At 43.3% G+C, this 22,754-nt stretch overlaps 2 protein-coding genes across 5 annotated transcripts in view; one reads left to right on the top strand and one right to left on the bottom strand.

Moving 5' to 3' along the window:
- EFCAB7 (EF-hand calcium binding domain 7) overlaps nt 1-4,179 on the bottom strand; it is a 19,520-nt gene extending 15,341 nt beyond the window's left edge. For 2 of the 3 annotated variants that reach the window (XR_004060914.1, XM_030953448.1), the window contains exons 1-2: nt 3,702-4,179; nt 1,391-1,560 (exon numbers count right to left, since the gene is read on the bottom strand). Coding sequence is in view for 2 of the 3 variants with exons in the window: in XM_030953448.1 (XP_030809308.1) it covers nt 1,391-1,559 (169 nt within the window). In the remaining variant the exon portion in view is untranslated. The remainder of the gene's footprint in view (nt 1-1,390; nt 1,561-3,701) is intronic. The other variant, XM_030953447.1, reaches the window with a different exon arrangement.
- ITGB3BP (integrin subunit beta 3 binding protein) lies at nt 3,856-22,109 on the top strand. Of its 2 annotated transcripts, none has more exons than XM_030953452.1 (9): nt 3,856-3,919; nt 7,743-7,785; nt 10,446-10,584; nt 12,777-12,849; nt 13,590-13,668; nt 14,372-14,465; nt 15,570-15,629; nt 20,676-20,786; nt 21,221-22,109. In XM_030953452.1, the coding sequence occupies exons 1-9, from the start codon at nt 3,915-3,917 to the stop codon at nt 21,229-21,231; spliced, it is 615 nt and encodes a 204-aa protein (XP_030809312.1). In that variant the 5' UTR covers nt 3,856-3,914; the 3' UTR covers nt 21,232-22,109. The 2 variants fall into 2 exon arrangements, with proteins under 2 accessions (XP_030809312.1, XP_030809313.1); XM_030953453.1 differs by having other exon boundaries at nt 12,780-12,849.
- The last annotated feature ends 645 nt before the right edge of the window (nt 22,110-22,754 follow it).

Here is a 22,754-nt window from a genome sequence, read left to right on the forward strand (position 1 = left end):
TCTGATTCTGCTAAATCACTCCAGTAATATTACAACAGACAGGAAATTAGGCTACTATTTGGAGATCGGCAAAACTCCTACAAATAAAATTTCCCAGGGCAAATCTCTCACTGAGCACTTTAGTTTGGAATATCAGCCAAACTTTATGAAGCAAGAGGTGCTTAAACACTGGCACCACTCGTTTGAGAAATGCCAAAATTGACTTAAGATGAAATATAAGTCTTTAACCCTCAATGCTTACAAATTCTAAAATAAATTCTTAAATATCTCTGGAAGGATTGAGAGTCTAAACAATTAACTGCCCTCTCTAAGCTGACCTTGAAAGCAAAATGCCCAAGCACTTGCTGTGTAGCCAAGTGGCATATGGATAGAGCTGGGAGCCAAAGCATTTATTAGAGAGATGACATTTGTTCACACCACCCCTCTGTTAAAATCTAGATTATCCCAAACTATCATTAGGATGCCATAAAGGCCCTTTTATTGCAGCTGGGAAAGCCTGCAGAGCACCAAGTCACAAGCTGTAGGAATATGCTTGGGAATGGGTGGAATTTGATGTTCTGATGTAGGGAAAGAAGCTACAGTTGGTGCACTCAGCTTTTACAGAGGTGGTTTCCATGAAAAACCTTTTTAAAAAGAACAAAAATGCTCTAAGAAAAAAAAATTCATCACCCAAACAGAGCACACAATCCTACAACTCCAAGAAACTGCAAAGTTGGAATTGTATTCGCTGGAGGAATGTTATCTGCCATAGGGAAACCTCCTTCAAAACTGAGGTTATTTATTACTCGGTCTTATCTTACTCTTTCCTTATCTTACCTGGTCACTAAGATACATTAATAAGAATTTATTATTAAGAAACCAACTTCCATTTTTCAGGTAAATTTTTCTCACTTCCCTTTGAAATTCCTGAAGTTTTCAAACCAAAGCCCCAGAGCTTTCATTTTCTACCAACAGCCTTATTTAGTGCAGCTGAAGCAGTCAGAGATTTGTTTTTTCTGTTGTACTGCTGGCACCACCACCACTTACACACAAATACAGTCTGGACAAAAAAATGAGAATTTTAGACTCCAGTCTATGAAAGTAATTCAGTAATTCAGGAGGAGTTGAGATAAGGAGTAGGAATTATTATGGAACAGGAGTTGTGGTGGTTTTCTGTGCCAGGACAGAGGCCCACTCTAAACTGAACTGAAACCTTTCCTCCTGGTGATTTAGAAATAAAATCTATAATTAAAAATCTACAATAAAATGCCTCTGTCTGGCGTTCCCACTTCCAGCAGGCACCCAAAACTACTCTCAATTCCTTAAACCAGGTGCTGAGTTTATGCACAGGGATAGCCCCACTGCAATCATCCCATGTAAGAGTTAGAGGGGAAAAAGATTCAATCATTACCTAAACTGAGCTGGTCTTTTGATTTAATATTTTCCAAGCTGCTTTTTAAGACAGTCAGATAAGCTGCTCTGCAGTTCATGTAAAAAGTGGCTTCTTCTGCATGGTGGGACTTCTTCCCTTGGGAATTTTCTGAGTGTGTGGTTTTCTGATTCCCAGGAGTGCTGGCCATCCTGTGAGGGATGAAATTCCAGTTAGAATTTGTAATTGTCTTAAAAATGCCTCCGTTTGTCCTCTGAAACACAGACTAGCCCCAGTTACCCAAACATCCAGGTCATATCCTTTCTTTTCTCTAAATCTGGGATGGGAATTTTTATCCACACTTGTAGGTAAGCACCATGAGACCCACAAGCAGAAAGAGTTTGAGCTCTACTTATTATTCACGGTTTATCCTTCATTGGCAGTAAAAAGTTTAATTTCACTGTATTTTATATAGTTGCAGACATTTGCTATTACAAGTATTATATAAACATTATGTAGTCTTGATTTTTGAAAGCACAAACCCACATTTTCATGTTATCTGTGAAACAAGGCTTTGCCATCCATGTTTTCTATTTTTATTCTTATAACTCAACAAAACATATGGATAATAATAATATTGGTCAAAATTGGAATTCTTAATCTCAAAAAATGCCAGGTTAAGCACAGAATTCTATTTCTTAAGAGTTACCTAAATATAAATAATAGAAATAAATGTGCATGAAACTTTAAAAATAAGTGTGCATAAAACTTATCAAAGGCCTGCCTGAGCAACACAGGCCTTTTAAATCCAAGGCCCATACAGTTATAAATGAATGGAAAAAAAACAAAACCATATTTTTTTCTCAATTATTAAAACAACTCAATGCTGTTTGCTCAGCAATGGTCAGCAAACTCTGACAGCAGCTTTCTGCCTCCACCAGGGGTGATTAAGGTTTTTAGAAGGCCATCACAGAGGGACACTAAATCCTGTTGTGCTGTTGCTTTAACAGCTTCTTGTATTATTTTACCCAATGTTGACTTCAGGAAATATATTCCAGTATAATAAATGGAATATCTCAAGTTCAACAACAAGACAACACCATCCCAGGGTCCCCTTCAGGACTCATTGGATTTTTACTCAGGAGGCCTCAATCACCGGCACCTTGTTGAGTTATACAGATCTGTTCCACTTGGGAAAGGCAGATAATAATTGCTTATCAAGGATGAAGTACCCAATTTTTAACTCCCTGACACTTTAATATTACACAGGCACCAGAAGGACCCCACAGGGACCCCCTGGCACAGCCTGGCTCCTGCACACGGGTGTCACTATAATGAAGCACCAGTGTGACACACACGGAATGGAACTGGGGGGAAAGGCAAGGAGGAGAAGAAGAAGAAGAAATGTTAATTTTCCAGTAACCAGTTTTTAGAAAATGTGAACTCTTGTTTGTAGCCCTCAGACTTCATATTACTGAGATATTTCTTATATGGCCAGGCAGTGCTGCCAATCCATCGCTGGGAAATCCAGGGAGCAATGGCTTGGTGACAGCACTGCCAGCAGCCCCGTGGCTTAGGCTGGGACATTTGCACTGGATAAATGACACTTCAGAAAAATAGACAGAGGGGAGCAATCCAGCCCGGGCTTCCAAACAGGGAGAGAGTGGGTTTAGATTAGATTGGGAAGAAATTCCTCCCTGTGAGGGTGGGGAGGCCCTGGAAACTGTGGCTGCCCCTGGATCCCTGGAAGTGTCCAAGGCCAGGTTGGATGGGTGTTTCAGCAACCTGGGATAGTGGAAGGAGTCCTTGCCCATGGGTGGAATTGGATGACTTTTAAGGCCCTTCCAACCCAAACCAGTGCAGTATTCTCAGCCCAGAGCACTGTGTGCCATGCCCCATCCTCCCTTGGACACTTCTAAGGATGGGGACTCCAGCCCTCCCCAGGCAGCCCCTTCCGATGCCCAATCACCCTTTGTGGAAAGAAATTCCTCCTGTTGCCCAAAGTCAGAGCCTCCGTGGCACCCCTGCCCTTCACTCACAGGCTCACCCACACAGAACCCACACTGGCACAGGGAAGCTCTGCCCTGCTCCGGCCTCATCCACCTGAGACGAGGAAACTTTTCCCGCATGGATCTTATCACCTCCCTCCCCAGTGGGCACAGGGGGCTTCAAGGGCGAAATCTGCCACCCACCGTTAAAAAAAAAATTAAAAATTACAATCCTCTTCCCCCAGCCCTGAGGGGAACCAGCCCTCCCTCACTCACTCCCTCCCTCATCCCCGCTCGCCGATCCCTGAAGGACTCCTGGGGTGCGTTCGAACCGCCGCCCGAACATCACCCGGCCCCGCTCCTACCGCGCACAGCGGGACACGACGAGCCCACACGGACACCGGTCTCGGTCTCGGCTTCGGTCTCGGTCCCGGGGCTCTCGGTCTCGGCCCCGCAGCCCCGCCGGGCTTCTCGGCCCCGCCCCGGCCCGGCCCGCCCTCGGCGCCGTTTCCAGCCGGCGGCGTTTGGCGGGCACACGGCGGGAGCTGCGAAGGGGAAGCGGCGGGAACGGCTCCGGGATGTCGTAGGTGTCTGGGGAGCGGGGCAGCGCTCCTCTCCCTCGCCGTCCGCTCTCTCTCCCCTTGCTCTTCTCCCTCCCTCCCCTCTCTCTGTGCTCTGTGCTCTCTGCTCTCCCCCCGTTCCCTCACGGCAGCGGGTCGGTTCCCGCGGGCTCCGTGAGGGGAGCGCTTCTCCCAGCGGGCCGCGGCTCCCGAGCGCGTTCCGTGAGGGGAGAAGCGCCCTCAGAGCGGGCCTGGGAGGGAGGAGCGGCTGGCGAGGGGCGGGATTTGTTTCCCGATGGGAACAGACCGGGAAGTGCTGGCGGCGGTGGCCCCTGGAGCGGCTGGCGAGGGGCGGAATTTGTTTCCCGATGGAAACGGACCGGGAAGTGCTGGCGGCAGTGGCTCCTGGGGCAGCGCTGCGGGCAGGGCTGGCCGGGCGGTGCCGCTGCTGTGGGGGATCCTCTCTGGGTTCTGCATTTCTGAGGGGTCGGGGGCGGCTCTGCTCACAGGTGCCCAGCGAGGAGAAATGGCCGTAAACTAAAACACAACGAGTTCCGCCTCAACATCAGGAACAGCTGCTGTGCCCTGAGGGTGGCAGAGCTCTGGAGCAGCTGCCTAGAGAGGCTTTGGAGTCTCCATCTCTGGAGACATTCGAAGCCTGGGTGACCGTGCCTTGGCAAGGGGTTTGGACTGGATGAGCTCCAGAGATCCCTTCCAGTCCCAATTGTTCTGATTCTATATCTCTACATAGCATGGATAACACCCGTGGGGCTGTGTGGGGCTGCAACTCCTTAGGGGGTAAGATTGCATTCTGTACTATCTTTATTTACTTATGTTCCATCCCCCTACATGTTCTACTGCTCAGTCACTGCACAGGGAAAAAGTTCTTCCTCACATCCAGGGGGAACTCATTTTCTGCCTATTGCATCTTATCCCATTTCTGGACAAAGCCTGGTCCATGCTGTGACCCCTCCCTTGGCCACCACTGAAGGGATTGGCAAAAAAAAGCAGGTTTTGATATGAATTTGTGAAAGTGTGGCTTCAACAGAGTGTGATGGCAAGGTTCACTCTATTGCTCCCTACACAGATGGAGCATACACAGGAAAATGGGATTAGGATCAATTTAGAATGATTTACACAGAGACCAGGGATGCAAAAGGGTCACGGGGACAAGGCTAGGGATACAAAAGGTACAGGTGCAAAAGAGTTTAGCAGCACTTAATCACTGACTGATTTAATATTTATGAAGTGATTCAACAGGATTTACTACAATTACAGCAGTGACTAAATTATAGATTCACACACACTCAGGTGCAGAGAGGTGGGAAGGAATTACAGGCCTGTGGAGATCAGGGCATGACACCCCCATGGCATTTCCCATCAGGCTGTATCTCTTCGTTTTGTCTCCAATGGGAATAAATCCTGCTCATTTTTCTCCTATATTTTGCCATTTATCAAGCAGTAAGTAATTAATCAAGTCATGTAAGTCTGGTGCTGCTCTTGTGTGTCTCTGCTCATCATGAGCTTCTGGAGATCAATAAAGAAAGTTCTTTAACCTGGTAAATATTAGGTACAAAATAATCACTGCAGGTTGTACAGCTGGCTGTAAACATGTGCCATCATACTCTGCATGGTTAACAAAATAAATTAAGCCTTGTCAGGCTAATTCAAGGGTAGGAAACTCAGGTTGAATACTCTCACCACAAGTGCCCCATCTTTCTGTCTCCTTTTCTTGTTCCACTCTGACATTTGGTTCTGCACCACAGGCAAAGTGAGCTATATATAAAAAAAAATAAACCAAACTAAAAGTGGTGCTCTTCATGTTGTTTCCTAAAATACTTGAGGAATTCTGTCTGCATGTATTGTTTTCTCCCCCACATTCTTCTTCTGGAAGATCTGAGGGAGGACAGTTCAGCCAGCAAGGTTTTCATGTGAGGAGCTGGGATGAATTTGGTTTCTGGGGTCTGTGCGTAGAGTCAGAGCACAAATTTTAAATCATTTTGCTTTAACTTCTCACAATATGGCATTGAAAAGACAATCAGTAAAAACAAGCCCCCAAGCAAGGAGGGCTGTTGGGTGGCACAAGGCAAGGTTGACCTCCTAAAGCTAAAATCCTATTTTCCAATACAACATTTCAGTTCTTTCCAACATTGAGGGGCTTGGAATGAGGCTCCCTCTCTGCCCCCATAGTTCAGGGTGCTTGCAGAGAGAAATCTGGGCTGTGTGCTGCTCTGTTGCTGTACACAGTATTTGACAGACTTCAAAGAACGTGGCTGTGATCAGTGCTCAGCTTTCCCCCTAAGAAATGCTCTCAGTGTTTATAACTTAGTGGGATTTTCATGTAGTTTCTCATTTATTTCATCCTACAGCTGTGATCCTGCTCCTAATTTCCTTTGGCTTTCAGCTCCTTGTGACACCTGCCATAAAAACTTCCATCAGAACATGCCTTGGTGGAACATGCAAATGCATTGGCCCCAGAGCATCCTTGCAGTGTGGGTGCATTAATAAATGGAATATTTCTCTGCTGCCACGAGCTGGAAGCTGTAATGGAGTCGGGATTCCTTGAGCTATATGAGGTTCTCTTTAAAAAAGAAATACATTGTAAAGAATTCCATCAAACTGTTGCAGCTTTGGCCGCCCTTTGGCCAGGATTTCAGAGGCCTTTTTAATTTAAATGTTACCTGTTTACTTGGCTTTTTTAAGACAGGATATTTCTTTTCCCTTTTTTGTAATAGAGATAGCTGTAAAACAGTTTTCATATATGACCCTTGCCTGAGTTACAGATCAAAGATGTGTTTCCATTCTATTTTCCCAATGCTTTAATTTACAGTTTTGGAATAGCAGCATAAATTTGAAAAGGATATGTTTGGAATGAGGTCATCTAAATTCCTTACAAGGCAAAACATTCTTTTTCCAAGATGAAAACTGAGCTAAGTTCTTGAAATATGATGTATATTCCAAACCTTGTTTAATTCAGTGTAATATATATGTTTCTTGGGGACTGTTCTTACAAAGATTTTTTTTTCTCATCATTTTACATCACGCTTTAAACTATTGTTAAGATTTAGGAACGTGCTTAAAAAGTTTCAGTTGTCTCTGGGAAAAATAGTCTTAATTTATGTTGACCTTTCTTTCCTTGGAGCATTTCGCCTGCATTCAATAAAATTTTGATGACTGCTCTTTAGCAGACAGCTGTACCATATAAAGTATTATAAATATTCAGCTTTCCTCTTCCAGTGTTGCCATTAACAGCTGGGCATCCAGTTCAGAGGAGCAGATTTTGCAGAGAGAGCTTGGCATGTTCCTGAATCAGGAGAGGGAAGAAGGGAAGCAAAGAGTTTCTTATGGTTTGGGGACCTGTAAAGGCATAGAGCATCTGTTCCCCAGTTAAGTCATAGCCTGCTAGCACTGAATCATGTTAAGAGCTAAAATGATGGGAAAAACTACTTTTTTCACCTTGCTTGTACCTGTGTCTTAAATGTCTTAAACATTATTTCGACTAATGGCAAAATAATTCCAAGCCTTGCTCAGAAGGTATGTAAATGGAAATGCTTTTGGAGGGGGGTTTGTTTTTTATAGCCTTGGAGAAAAGATAAATTCTCAGCATGATTTCACTTCAGTGCCTGGATTTTATCTCTGGTATAAAATGGAGAATCAGATTTTCTTAGGCAAACACTTAATCCTCCTAAACAAGCAACGTTCAGGGAATGGATTTGCTTTGGATGCCATCAGTAAATGTGAAACCAAAAAAGGAAACTGTCTTTAGCATTATCAATTATAGACCTTGCTAACAGAAATCTTTGTGTCTACATGACCATAAAACCTGTCCTTGTTTTTCTCTTGCAGGGTTAAGAGAGCATTAAATTTGGACACTGTTAAAAAAGATAATGTAAGTATTTTTTGGTGTGTGGAGCCATCTGGGCTGTATAAATATATATGTACATATATCTGTGTGCAAAAATAAATGTGGATATAAACAATCTATTTCATTTTAGCTGCCTTTATGTTGTTACAGATTGGATGTTGTCTGGGCAAATCTTAAAGCACAAAATTACTGCTGCAAATATTAGTATAAAATTGATTGTATTTCATTTGTCACAGAACTGCCTGGCGTTAAGTAATGTACATCTGCATGAATCACTTGAAAAATGTGCATATTGTTGTTGCCACCACTATTTACCCAAGAGCTGAATGAGTTAAGATCCTTGGTGAAATCATTTATTAGAAATTAGCTCCATTATCCTGGGAAGCAAACGTTCTGCCATGTAATTGTACATGTGACAATATGGAATTATGATAATGCTGTAATCTGCATATTAGAAACTGCAAAATTGAAATGAAAACATTAAAGGCATTTTCATGTCAGGGCTGTAATTACCTCCCTCAGCTAATCTGGCATAATGAAACAATAAACTCCTAACGCTGCCATCAATTTCCCCGCAGTTAGCACAACCAAAATAAAATTGTACTGGTGCTGTTGTTTGTTGGGAATGCAGCTCCAGCAGCCTCCCAGCCACCAGCATGTCGTGACATATGTCACTTTATTACCTCCCACAGCGGCTCCTGCTGCAGCCAGCAGGAGCTGGGGGGGATGGCAGGGTGCAAAGGAAGGGAAATTTTGGAGAAGTGCAGAGGGAAAGAGCTGGTCAGCAAACGAGCTCTCAGTAAATCTCCAAGCCTGGGTCGTTTTGAAGAGGTTTTTGTGTGTGCAGCACATATTTGGGGGCCTCAGTGGTATTGAGCAAGGCAGAAATTGGGCATTAAAAAAAATTCTAGGTACTTATTTTTCGAAAATTTCAACAGAGGTGCAAAATACCGCAGTGGCACCAAAAATAAATCATTAACAGTTTAATTAGCAGCTTAGTGTACCATTACCCAACTTGTTCTGCTCAGAATGCAGCTGTGAGTGTAATTTTGCAGCTGTTTCTTGGGCTGCAGTAACATTTTTGTAGACGAGTGGTCCAGCTGAAATTCCATGGAATGCTTTTCCTGCCCTACAGCCATCCCCTCCCGTGAGATAAAAAGAGTTACTCCATGCTTACCTGCAGTCAGGTCCTTGTGCAGCAAAGAGCTGAGGAAATGCCCACAGGAATGACAGAAACTTTTAGTGGAGGCTCAGGGATGGGGCTTTACACTGATTTTTGGTTCACACGATGTCTCCAATAGATGCATGTCAAAGATTTGAATTAAATAACTTTATAGAAGGAAAGAAGAAACAGAAAGTAGTGAACTCATGGTTTGGATGAAATACATGCTTAATCTTTGCTGTCATTCCTTTCCTGTTTTTATCAACAGTTCCTCATTCCATGGATCAAAACCATGGACTAACCAGATCAGGAATGAGTATTTTTAGATTTTTGGAATCTTAGCATGGTATTGTTAAAAAATTGCATAACTGGAGTAAAATTCTTCTTCCTGGAGGAGAAAATCTTACTGACAAGTAAAAACTGTTCTTGTAAGTGCTACAGGAATTTGTTTAAAATAATCTCATCCCTGTCCAGAAATGGGTGAGGTGACTGCTGTTCAAGCAGGAAAAAACCTGAAATGTTTGGAGATTTTCCCTGTTGGAAAGGAGATTTGATGACATGTTAACCCCTAAATTGGCATTGATACTTCAATTAATATTTCATTTAAAGATTATTGGAAGCATTTCTTTAACCTGCTTGAATGTGGCAAGACAGAGTGAGGATTTCCATCAGGTGAAGCTTAAATGCTGCTAGACTGGAACAAGAGCATAAATGAGAGGTGTGAAATTATTTAAGGTATTTGAGACTAAAACAAGGCAGAGGCAAGTGGGCAACATTAAAATCTCTTAAAATCTGCAAAGGTTTTTTTTTTCTGTACATGGAATGTGCAGAAAAATCCCAGTTTCTCATCCTTGCAATTCAGCATCCATGCTAGAGCCTGTCCCAGATAATCTCAGTTTGATTCCAGCACTGCAGACTTGTACTTCTGAAAACATCTCTGCACAAATCCTTTAACATCATTCAATAATTCCTCTTACATCATTAGACATATTGAAACCTGGAACCACTGACAAAATTTTGGATTTAAGGGACTCACTTTGTATTTTTTCAATTAAAAAAAATTAAATTAAAAAAATTATTAGAAATAACTTTTGATAAAATTAAAATCTAAAAATATTTATGTCTTAAATCCTCATTACTGGAAGAAAAAATAATAACTTGGTTTGGCTGCTTTAAAAAAACCCTAGACATTGAGGTGATCATGCCAGAATACTTAAATCCCTGGGAAAAAAAATATATTTTTAAATATATAAAGAAAAAAAATATATTTTTTTCTTTATGGAACCTGGGAGACAAAGTGTTTAAAAGTATTTTTTATTTTTTAGAGTCAAACTAATCTTATTTAGAAGAGAGAGTAATAGAGAAGCTTGATGAGCACCAAGTCACCTCACCACAACATTTAACATGGGCTTTCCATAATGGGAATACATACAGCCAGGAATTACTTAGGGGAAAAAAAAAAGTTCAGAGAGGTTTTGTCAATACTCATCTGGACTTTTTTTATATTTTTTCTCCATTTCAGGCACCTGATGCAACCCCCCTGAAGGCCAGAAGGAGCAACCTGAACTTCTACTCGCCGACCACGGGCACGTGCCAGCTGAGTCCCTGCTCCTCTCCCAGCAGTGACAGGGCACAGAACCCCAGCAGTGCCCCAGCAGAGGGTGAGCTGGACATTCCCTCCTCCTTCCTGCAGCGTTTTCCTGCTTTCTCCTGCATTTAGGGACTTCTCTCCCTTCTGCTATATTTGGTTTCTTTTTCCTCTTGAAGAATTCTCTTCTGGAAAAGCCAAGGTTGGGACTTAAAGCTTGAATTTTTGCAGTGTGAATCTTGGGGGTGTTTATAAAATAACTGAGTGAGACAATTGTTAATTAACATAACACTGAATGTTACCAGCTCTCAGAAAACACACCTTTGTAAGATTATAATGATATTATTTCCAGTTCACTTTAGGATAAATGTTCAGTTAGTTCCACAGTCACAGCTTTTGACTCTGACTGCTCAAGTAGCAGATTTTCAGTAGAATGAGCTGCTTTTATGGCTGTATAAAAATATTGTGGTTGTGGCCTCTTTAAGTATTGAGGAACCTCAGGTCACCTGGTGTAACTTTTTATTTTGAAAAGAAGAATACAGAGGGACCTTTTGTCATCTTTCCCTACAGAGCTTTCATTTCCTTGCAGTACAACTCTAGAAAAGATGGTTAAGTAGTAGTAGTAGTAGTAATAATAATAATAATAATAATAATAATAATAATAATAATAATAATAGTAAATAATGCATCCCTTTTGTTGTTACCAAATTCCTTGCTCAATTATTTTAGTTATTAAGAAAAAATCTGATTTTGAATTTGTCTGGCTTTGATTTTCAGCCACTGGTTCTTGTTGGGTTACAGAATTTTGTATGCCCCAGAGGTTTTGGAATTTATGTACAGTAATTGAGGTCTCACCAACATTTATGAATTATGTTGAGTAAAAATATTCTGAGCAAGGTGGAACAGCCACTGTTGGAAATTTATCTGGGTGTCTGCAGATTTTAGCTGTTGCACCACATCCTCTCCTGATGGATCTGCAGAAGTGGAGCCTCCCTCCAGGATTTTGTATTTTATCCTAATTCTTTATCCTGCTGCCAGTCTTCTTTGGTTTTTCCCTACAAGATGCTGGTGTGTAATTATTAAATCCCAGGTTCCAGGCTGTCCATTTAAACCCACAATTTCTACTCTCCTTCTAAAAACCCACAGTGCTGGTCTAAAAGTATGACCTGTTTGATAATTGATGACTGATTTAAGTCCAAGTTCTATTGACTACTTAGATTTAAAATGAAATCTTTGAGGGTCTTAACTTTTAGCTACTGTATTAAAGCTTAAACTTTTATAGCACTTTGTCATCCTGAAGTGTTTCTAAATGTTTTACAAAATATTAAAATTAAAAGTTAATTTATCCTTGAGTGCTGAGACTTTGATGTAATAATTTAGATTTAACAAGAAGAAATCAAAGTGTTTAATGCTGAGTGTGGTCTCTTCTTTTTAGTCTGATGGCAGGAAGGAGATTTATTACAGTGAAATGTGGAAAGCTCCTCATTCCACAGGGTTTGTCTGGGATCTATACATTTGTTAAACCCATGGTAAATTCCAAATCTTTCACTTAAAGGTGAATTTACAAAATCCCCAGTTTTGTGATGCCTTCAACTTAAGCCACAATTAAATAATTTCTGATTGTCAGATGTGACTTTTTTATTGCTGGAGCAAGAATTGATAGACAGGCTAAAATTTTAATCTGGTTTTCTTCTGATCTGATTCCCATGGGAATTGGATAAATCATGTAAATTCAGAGTGTCTTTTGTGGTCAGAGGTCACATTTATCCTGCCCCATCCCTCACATGCCAGACTGGAATATTATATTGTCAGCAGAGCACATTTGGAGCCTTTGGAAGCAATTCCCAGAATCTTTGTGTTGTTTAGGAAATGGACTTGGGGCCAGGCAGTTTTTATAAAGGGAAATGGGAATTCCATAGCTCAGTCATCCCAGCGTTTTCAGGATAATGCTGCATGTTAATCTGCAGTTAAGAGGATAAAAAACTCCTGGAAGAGCACAGTGAATATCTGCCAGGATGGTTCTAACTTCCAGATGTTAATGCTGTAATCCCAAGGTTTCCAGAAACTGAGGAGAGGTCAAATTCCAGAAGTGTGAATTATAAATAATTTAGTGTGGTTCATTCCAAGTCCTGCTCTCCAAGTGAGCTTTGAGGTTTTTCCTCTTCTCAAAAGATCACTCAGCACTCAAGGTTCACACCAACTCCTTCTTCAGGTGCTTCAAATACCCCAGATCCGATTTTTATCCTTATTGTCTCTTTTTCCGAGGAGATGGGAACGAGCAGAGCAAATCCAAGAGCGGATTATCCAGGAGAGGGCAGCCTCAAACAGAGCACGACGTGTAAGTGCATTCAGTTTGGAGTTTGTTGTGGCTGCAGGGCTGTGATTGCATCTCATTTTCACCACCAGACAATAACTGTGATGTTTATTCACCTAAATATTATGTTTGAAGTTGTAGCTCTTTATTTTCATTATTGCAGTTGAAGTCACAATTTGTTTCCTGGGGTTTTTGCCTCTGCTGGATGTTTTCCCACATCATTAGGCTGAAATTCCTTCAGTGTAGGATAGTGTCTTCCAAGTGATGGAGCTGGACACATTGTTTGGATGACATTTAAACAGGGGAAAATAAAATATTGACATTATACCCGTGTAAAACTGTAAATTGATTAATTGGGGTTTTTTTTGTGATTCAGTGAATCCCTTGTCAACACATCCAGCCTCATCTCTTAGTGACAGGAACCCGGAATTACAGAACAATTGGAGTAATTAGAGGCCTCATTGATATGGAAATGTTTGCATTCAATAATTCAGAATGTTTTTAAAAGGTTTGCAGGAGACCAGCAGTGACATTCAAATAAAAACTTGTCTAAACTAACACCTACATTTAATATTCATGTGAACTTCCATACACTTAATTTTACAAATGGAAAATACACTGTCCAGTACACTGATATAAATCCTCACAGCTGAACTGGATCCATCCCCATTCCAACGAGAAAAAACTCTGGAAAACATTGCAAACATGGAATTTCAGTGAGTGGGAGTGTGGATAATTGGAATTGTTTCACCTTTTTTACACAGGTTCCTGCAACTGCACTCCCAAGTGAGAAATTCCTTGCCCAGAATTCTGAAACTAAGAGCAAATCTGACAAGCCTGAAGGTCTGGTTTACACTGATTTGTCTTTTAAGCTACTTCTAATTCAGGATTTGAAAGCAAAATTAGGATTTTTTTATGCAGCATTTGACTTTGAAGGTGTAGGGAAACAAATAAAAGACTTGAAACCAGGCAAGTTGGACTTGGAAATCCAGAAAATGCAAACAAACTCAAAAACTTATTGGATTTCTTTTCCATGTCCTCTGTTTTAATTTGTACACAAATAAAACCAATATGAAGTAGTTCTCAATTATTATTTGTAACTGGAAATATGAATTAACTGCATAGATTTTTATGTCTTTGAAGATTAAAGATCCTTTTGTGTTGAAGTGATTGTACCATTTAATTTAGCACTAAATATCATTATTTAATAGTCCAATACGTGTTAAAATGCAAATCACTGCTCTCTTCTTTTCCCGTTTTGTTTCCTGACTAAATTTAGCACAAGGTTCATTGTTGTACATCAATAGCTGAGAAATAATTCAGTGTACTCAGAGGACTGTGTTGATTTATTTCCTGTGGACAAGATTTTATTTTAAAAAAGCAAAAAACGGTGATACTAATTGAAAATATTTTAATTGCGGTGTTTATTTAGAAAATGAGGAATTTAGAGCTTATGAACCATTTCCAAATTGGTTTTGGTATGTTGTAGATAGGGAGTAGATATTGGGAATGGGATTTAACGATGATTTCAATTGTTGTTTTCCAGGCTTTGGAGGGCAGTAGAGAGCTAGAAAACATCCTCGGAGTCTCACACTCGTCCTGTGTCCTGAGTGCTGAGCTGCAGAAAACCCGAGCGCTGGGTGAGGAGAGGGTTCAGTACATTTATTTATCCCCTTGGAACATTTAGCAGGGATCACTCCAGATGTTCCCTTTGGTACTCTCCAGCACTCAGGGAAAATGCACTTCAAGTGTCCCCGTGCATCCAGCAGGGACATGAAAGCCAGGCACACGGGGGAGGGCAAACCTGGAAAAGCAACACCTTTTCTTATGGAAATGCTCAGTAAATAGTTAGATACTTAGTGGGTACTTAGGTGGGGATTAGGCTGAACGTTTGCACTCGGATTGCTTGGCCTTTCTTCTCCCCTTCCGAGGAAGTTGGTTTGTTTGTTTGTTTGCCTGTCAGCAGGATTGAGCTGAATATAAATTTCCAGGCTTTAAAAATCTCTATTCATGTGTCCTGAAATGATGGACATTCCAGATGCTTGTTGTGTTGGGATCAGGGCACTCCACAGCTGCCACATCTGAAATGGTTTTCCAAAGGAGCCCAGAAAGCAAACCTGGGGAGCCTGGGTGCTGCTTTTTGCAGTTGGGAACAGGTGGGCAGTAAAGCCACAGGTACCAGAGAAAATTTCTTCCCAAGCAGTGGAATGGATGCATCACATGCTGGTGTCTCAATCACCATTTCTTCCCTGACTTGTATTGCAAAGCTCATTCCATTTTCCTCCTGCGTGGGCATGCCCTGCCCTGTTCCCAGTGTAGTGCTAGATCCTTTCTGAGCCAGGATGAGTTACCTGGGCACAGTCTGGGTTTCATCGGGGTGGGACAGACAGACAGACAGACAGACAGCCCCAAGGACAGCTCAGATCTCTTATTGCCACTCCTGTGTCCACTCTTTCCCTCAGCTCCTTGGGAAAGAAGCATCCTTTCCCCATCTCTGAATTAGGAACCGTGGCAGCACTAGAAGAAAAAACAATTGGAACAAAATGTGGGATGAGGCTTGGAAGCAAAACTTGTCAGAATTCTCTGAATCTTGAGAATTCCTGTTAATTTTTTTGAGCACAGTTACATAGGCAAGAGGGTTTTTTCCTTTAAAAGCTTTGGAAGTGAAGGAGGCAGCAGAGGTATTATTTTCTTTGAAAGCTCTGGGGCAACATTTGTTGATTTTGGATTTATTTCTTCACTAGTGAGTCAAGCAGAAAAACTGCAGCTGTTCAAAGCAAACCATGGAAAAGTCCCTGCCCGAGGTAAGAAACTCTTCATAACTCTGTGTAACAGATGTTTTGATTCCTTTTGCTTGATTTCTTTTCAGTCCTTTTCACTTGCAGTAAGTTAGGGAACCTGTAGGATATGAAAACAACGATAATCAAATGTGTTTCTTCTGAATGGTCTGCAAATGTAGATTGAATATTTGCTGCTATTTTCATTGTGTTGGGTATTTCCCCATGAGACTGTGCAGGAGAAGGAATCATTCATGGCCTTGCACTTGTGGCGTGGTCCAGAAGATTTCCCATACTTTTTGTATATCCCAATTTTCCTTGTTCTTCCTCGTCCTCCTCCCCCCTCCCACTGTGCTTTCAGTGTCACAATCTTGCAGCAAAACCTTTTGCACTTTGTGTATTTTGTGGGGCATTTCACCCACACCAGGGGGCTGTGAAATCCCAGCTCTGGGGTTTCTTCATAACCAGTGCTGTGGAAATACTTGAAGCTGGTGGTGTTTCATCCCCAGCTGCTTTAGTGCCTTGGCAGGAGGGAAGGGGGCACACACAGGACAGTTTCATTCCCTCACACTCAGTAAAACCAACAGCCTCCCCCAGGGATATTCTGATATTTCTGTTACCTTCACACTTCCCATCTGAAAGCAGAGCAAACCCAGAGCCAGGAGCAGTGGTGGCATCTCTGCTGTGGGGAATTCTCTTAAAGGACAGAAAATTGATCAAGCTTGGATTTGCTGGGCTGCAGCAGATTAGCTGCAAATGGAAAGGAGGGCCAGCACTTGGGAGGGAATGGGGCTGCTCTGTGCAGTGTGCAGGTGCTGATTTACAGCTCCCTGTGTCCTCCTGCTGCAGCCAGGGCTGGCAGTGCTGGGAGCACTCACTGCTGCCTTTGTGCTCCTTGCTGCTCACCACACACTCTGGAGCTCCAGTTCTGCTCCAGAAAGCAGCCCCGAGCCCAAACACACAGCCAGGCTGCTTAGGTGAGAGATATTTTGTGAAGGTAGGGTGGAAAAGACAATTCTGAGTTTAAGCTGAGCGATTTTGATGAAATTCCAATGTCAGTTTTGCTTTCGCAAAGATTAAATTCCATTTTGCAGTCTTGAAAATGCAGTAGCAGTAGAGGCAGAGAAGTTTGTGATCAAAGAGAAGCATCTGTAGATGTTTTTCTTTGCCTTTTAGTTTCAGATGTGGGTTTTTCATAATTATTTTTAATTAGTTATGGCAAGGCTTAAAACTTATGACTGTTCTGTGGCTTGGTCCAGATGGAATGTCACATTATCATCACATGGTGAGGCATGAAATTTATTTACTTTACATAAACGACCTCCTCTTAAAACAACTTCATAGAGAACATTCCTGCCTCAATGGGCAGCCTTGTGCAGAGCTCAGTTTATCATTTTGGGTGACCAGCATGGAAGAAGGGCATCATTGTTTGCCCATGACTCAAATTCACAGTAAACAAAATGTTTTTGAATAAAAAGTAAGCAAATTGTAAAACAACTGCCAAGAGATGAATCGAGTCGGTGTCTGGGAGTCCAGAATGTGCTGAGAATGGATGTGCAGGTTGGGATGGGCACATTTTGAAGGAAAATTTCTTAGGTTTGGAGATTCCAGGAGTGAAGGTCCTAAAAGGGGAAGCTGCTCCAGCTGGCTGTGACAAAGGACAGGGACACTTTGCTCCCCAAACCCCTGACACAAACCATGGCTGCTGCCCATGAGAGTGCTCCAGAGATCAAATACTTGCAGTGCTGAGGAAAACTCTGGCCAGGCTGTGATGAAATAAAAAACACTTCCTTTGCTGTGGGGCTGTTCATCCTGCTGAGCCCAGGGGCAAATCTGATCCTCCCTGAGTTCTGAGCATTCCCAGCTTTCATGCTGGGGTGAACACAAGGGGCTGAGGTTTGTGCTCCTGGGACAGCAGTGGTGGCTTTCCAGGAGACTGATCAGGGTTAACTGCATGGAATTTATTCCATGCCACTTGAAATCACTGATGAAAGCAAAGCTGAGAAATCAGGGACCAAAACTCCTGGGTTTCCACCTGCCAGTCCAGTTCTGGAAGCTGCATTTATTTTAAAATATAAATCCCATTTCACAACCACTTTGAAATATAAACACATCCTTAATAATCAGAGCTCCTCCTTGTACCAGGTAGAAAGGTAAAAAGACAGAATTCCACCATTTATCCCATTTGGTGTCAGTTTGAGTGCAGAATTTGGGTGTCCTAAGACTAAACCACTTGGCTCTGGTGGTTGCTGGGGGTTTATTTTCACATCATTCCCAAATCAAATGTAATAGATTTGTTGACCTTTAGATGTACTTGGGTGTCTGCCCCACCTTTCCTTCCTCCTCCTTGGAGATCTTCCAACAAAAAGGGGAGGCAATACAGCAGTGGATTTTTCCAACTGTAAAACCCTAACCTAAAAACCACATTTATTTTCCTCAGCCTGACCTTGTACTTACAGGGAAGAAATGCCATTATCCCTTTGCTGGGAGAAGCGAGTCTGGGAACTGGCTGAGCAAAAATTGTGACACTGGAGGGATCTGGCCTGGTTCCTCTGCCCTTCCCTGGGAAGAACATCCCTGTTTGTGCTCCTGGGGCGTTCCTACCATCTCACCTGGGCAGGGCTGATCTCAGCTCCTCACTCAGTGGGGATTGTGGTTTGCCCAGTTGGTGTCTTGGGCATGAAAAGCTGTTGTTGCTCAGGCTGGATTGGAATTCAGGTCTCCTCATTCTGTGGGTTTGAGTTTGTGTCCATGGGAGGAGGAGAGGGAACAGATCCCAGTGAGCCCAGTGCCCCAGGCTGCATTTCCCAGCACAGGTGAGCAATCCTGTCCCCTGCCAGCCCCAGGAGCTGGGGGAGCTCCCCACTGCTCCTTGCCAGCAGGATTTGGGGCTGTGGAGCTGTACCCACCCCTGAATTTTCCAAACAGCTCGAGACTGGTGGAGTCTGGGGTGTGGGCCCAGCAGCAGGAGGAGTTTTGGGATGGAAGGAAGGAAGGAGAGGGGGCAGCTCCAGGGCTCTGCAGTGATGGAGCACCCTGGGCTATGCAGATGAAATATTAAGCCATTAACTGCAGTGGCAGATACAGAAATGCACATGAGACATATGACTGGAGGCCCCAGACAAGTACACAGAGAACTGTCAACCTGCGTTTTAGATTTAGGTGTCAGCCCCATTTATTCACAGATTTCACCCTTGTTTTTACACTCTATTTTCCTACTTGCCTTTTTAGAGATGCAACAGCTATGAATTTTTAATTCTGGTGGATCTAGTTTAGAGTATTAAGCTTAATGAAAAATTCAAAAGAATTGTAGTTCTTCCAACATGTAGCAACTCCTACATGAAAATAAATACTGCTTTCTCCCATGAATATAATTATTTTAAATAAAAAAGAAAAGAAACATTAGTTTGGACTCACTTAGTAGCAATTATATGTTTAAGAGGTGTAAATAACTTGCTATCCAGACGTTACAAATATCCAGGTGCTCTGTATGTGCTGATGACAACAAAATTGAAAAGAAAGACTGTAATAATTCTGACTGGTTTTCTCTGCAGAAGATATTGATTATTTGTGTGTGGTGAGAGATTTGGAAAATTCAATTAAAGGAGTTGTGCAAAGGTTTCATAAATTTCCCCAGTACAGCGTGTACACAGACATTGCTGCGTATTAAATCAATGCAGCACTTCACAATATATTTTCTTTGAAACATAAAAATAAATAACATTTAAACAGTTCTGCTTACTACAGAAACAAATTTTATTTTCTGTGAAGCATTTAGTCATGTGCTATCACTGACTCATACACATTTGCCAGCTGTAACAAATTTTATAGACGTTTTCTCCAGAGACATAGCTCATATACTATGAATTTTTAAATGAGCAAATGGTGAAGAAGGGATGTCAGCAATATAAAAATTGATCAGTTAAAAGATAAAAGCATAAGTAAAGAGATTTGTATGGTAGTCTTAATAGGTTTTATTAAATAAAAATACTATAAAAAGACAGTAATGAATAGACTGAAGGTTTTAACTGTGGTTGAGGTGGAGAAAAATTATTCTGGCACATTTAGTAGAAGATTGGTTTTATATCACCCGACAGGTGAACATTTTTTTTTCTCTCTGCTTTTTAGATCTGTAAATGTTTTAGAGCAGTCAAAGTTGGGAGGGGATGGTGGGGGAACTTGGAGGGGAAAGGGAACTTGGGAAGACTGAGCCCTTTTAGTGCCTGTGTGGCCCAAGGGCAGCTCCAGGTTAGGCTGTGAGCCCGGGGGCAGGTGCTGGTGTGGAGTCACTCCCTGGCAGTGTGACATCCATGGAGTCACAGTGTGCCAGCTGGGGAGAGCTGAGGAGGCCCTGCCCCAGCAGCCCCCTGGCCATGGGGTTTGGTGCCCTCCCCAGCTGGGTTTCTGTGCAGCTGAGAGGCTCAAGCTGCTGGAAATGCCCTTTGTGTGTTCAACATCATCCTGAATTCTGCCTCAAACAGCCCAGAGCCAGCAGCCCTGGGGGTGCTCCAGCAGAGCTGCTCATCTGCTGCAGGGACATTTGGCACCCTGGCACTCACAGGCACCTGCTCCCAGAGCCTTCCCCACGTGCTCCCATTCCCTGAGTTCCTTCCTGCCCTTGCACACTTCTCCTGTGCCTGTCCCAGGCACCTGCTCACCCTCACCCAGCTGCGGCCCCAGGTGTGGGTGACTCTGGGGTGGCTCTGGGTGACCCAGGGGTGGGAGTTCCCCTGCTGCAATCCCTGATTGGGCTCTACTGGCACAGGCCTTGGGGATTCTTACTTATTCTTTTATTATTGATAGCAAAAGGCAGCATCAGCTTCTCATCCTGGTAGCACATTCAGTTCTCCTTTGCCATCACTGCCAGTGATGGATCACAGGTGCAGCCACTCACCAGGACAAGCTCTGAAATTCCTGCTGAGACACCGTGGGTGAAGGAAAAGGGGTGCTGAGTTCTTTAACCACCACAGCAACTTATTTAACTCTGTGTGTGAGGCAGGATTTGCACAAATTCTGCCATCACACCACTGTTATCTATCACATACCACGTTTCTGTGTTTTCCTTGTTCACAGAGCACATCCAGGCTGGGAGTGCTGCATTCTTCACCTCATTCCTGGACAGAAGGAAGGAGCCCCTGGGCCTGCTCCCAGCACCAAGGCACAGCCAGAGTGACCAGGACCAAGGTGCTTCTTGTTAGCCATGTGCAGAGAGCTCTGGGGTGTCCTGCAGGCTGCCCTGAGGGGAATCAGGTGTTCTCTGCCCCTGGGGTTTGTTCCTGGTTTGTTGAGCGCTGCAGCAAAGGGCTTCTCTAGAAGCTCTGCTCCCCCACTGAAATATTCTGTGCTGTTTCTCTTCAACTTGTTGCTGCTTTGGCTACTTGTCCTTGTTGCAGCATTTCTCCTCACCAGTTTGTTCCTCCCTTGGCTACTTGTCCTTGTTCCTTAAAACATCCCCAGGTGTCCCTGCAGCTCCAGGCAGAGGGGCTGGTGCCCTGCCTTGCCTGAGGCTCTGTGTGTGTTTTACTGGACACCACATCCATAACTCCAAACAGATCCCATGCACGATGATGCTGCTGTCTAATTGCTATTTATTTTAGTCATTCCTCATCTCCCCACAGGCATTATGTGAAAAATGCATTCCACATCAACCCAAACTTCTCCATCTGCTGGACTGGACTTAAAAGGAGCGAAGAACTGCGTGTAAACCAATCTCCCCAGCAAATCCCAGCTGGGGAGCGCTCGCTGTGCCGGGCAGGTGCACGTCCAGATAACATTTCTGGCATCTATTTCAACTTAACAATGTGCACAAGCAGATAATCTCAATGTAAATAATCCACCCCGGGCACTGTGCAGCCCTGTGCCCTGGGGCTGGTGCTCTGGGCTCTGAGGGCTTCTCCAGCACTGCCTGGGCTCTGGGGCTGGAGGGAGATCTGCAGTGCCAGCAATTCATTATTCCCACCCTGGATGTGCTTTAGTTGTTTGCAAACATTTCCCTGGTGGTGCTGCCGTGGCTGGGGACAGATCTGTCACCCACACGAGGCTTCCTCCAAAGTCAACGCCAGCCCCAGGGTAAAAAGGCCTCAGCCTCTGACCCAGCATTAACACACAGGGCTCTGGTAACGTTTGCTTTTAGGTCAACATTTGAGTTTAGTTTTGGCATTTAATGCTGTAGGAGCAAAGTTTTATATAAACCAATCTTTTTTATAAACCAGCTGCTTTTCTCTTTCCTTCTCAGCCTCACCACTCCAGCCAAGTGAATCCCCTGCCTCTCAACTCCTTGCAATTAGGCTGAAAAAGTGCAGTAAAACTATTTATTCTTATTAAAGTCCAGCAAAAACACAAACACTTGAATGTCCTTTCTACCACTGCAAAGTCCCATCCTCAAATAAACTGGTTTTTACAAGTAAAATTCTGAGCACCAGCATGATAAAGGTGTTCAGGATGTGGCTGAGCACGCACACGCTCAAGCTTCGGGAGTTTTCAATTAATAAAAATGATTTTGCACTTTGCCTGTGCAGTCTGACTGGGAAGAAGGTTAGGAAGTGTTTGAGGGAATTGTGGCAGCTGTTCTCATTTCCCCTGCTCTGCCAGGCTTTCAGCTGGGGGTGGTTGTGTGTGTGAGGTGCCCCAGCCCCGGCTTTGCAGGCTGAGGCTCCCTGAGCCAGCCAGAGTTTCTATAACCTCTGGAGCTGGAAATTAAATAATTATTGATCTCAGAAGAGTCTGGAACCAACTGTGCTGGTCTAAATCGAGCTGTTCTGGGCAGCCCTGGAAGAACAGCATCAAACTTGTTCAGGAGCCAAGAGCAAAGCGGCAGTGAGGCACAGCAGAACTGCCCGTGGCAGATATTAAACCGGGCATTTTCAGGGAGATGGGAGTTGCACAGCAGGACAGCCCCTCATGCACAGCCCAGCCTTGGAGCTCTCTGTGCCTTTGACCTCCTGCTGTACCAGGCTTTTGCCTCTGAAGCAGCTGGGGCTGTTAAGAACCATTTCCAGTTGCACACAAGGTGGATCGGGTAACTCTCACTTTATCACCCCCCGAGGCCACCTCAAGGACAAAGGAAAGGGATACACCCAAAACTAATGTTTGGCTATGGGAAGGATGGCCTGGGCTCTGCTGGGGCTAATCAGACCCTGCAGGGGCTAATGA

Source organism: Camarhynchus parvulus, chromosome 8, assembly GCF_901933205.1.
Source record: "Camarhynchus parvulus chromosome 8, STF_HiC, whole genome shotgun sequence".
NCBI lineage: Eukaryota > Metazoa > Chordata > Aves > Passeriformes > Thraupidae > Camarhynchus > Camarhynchus parvulus.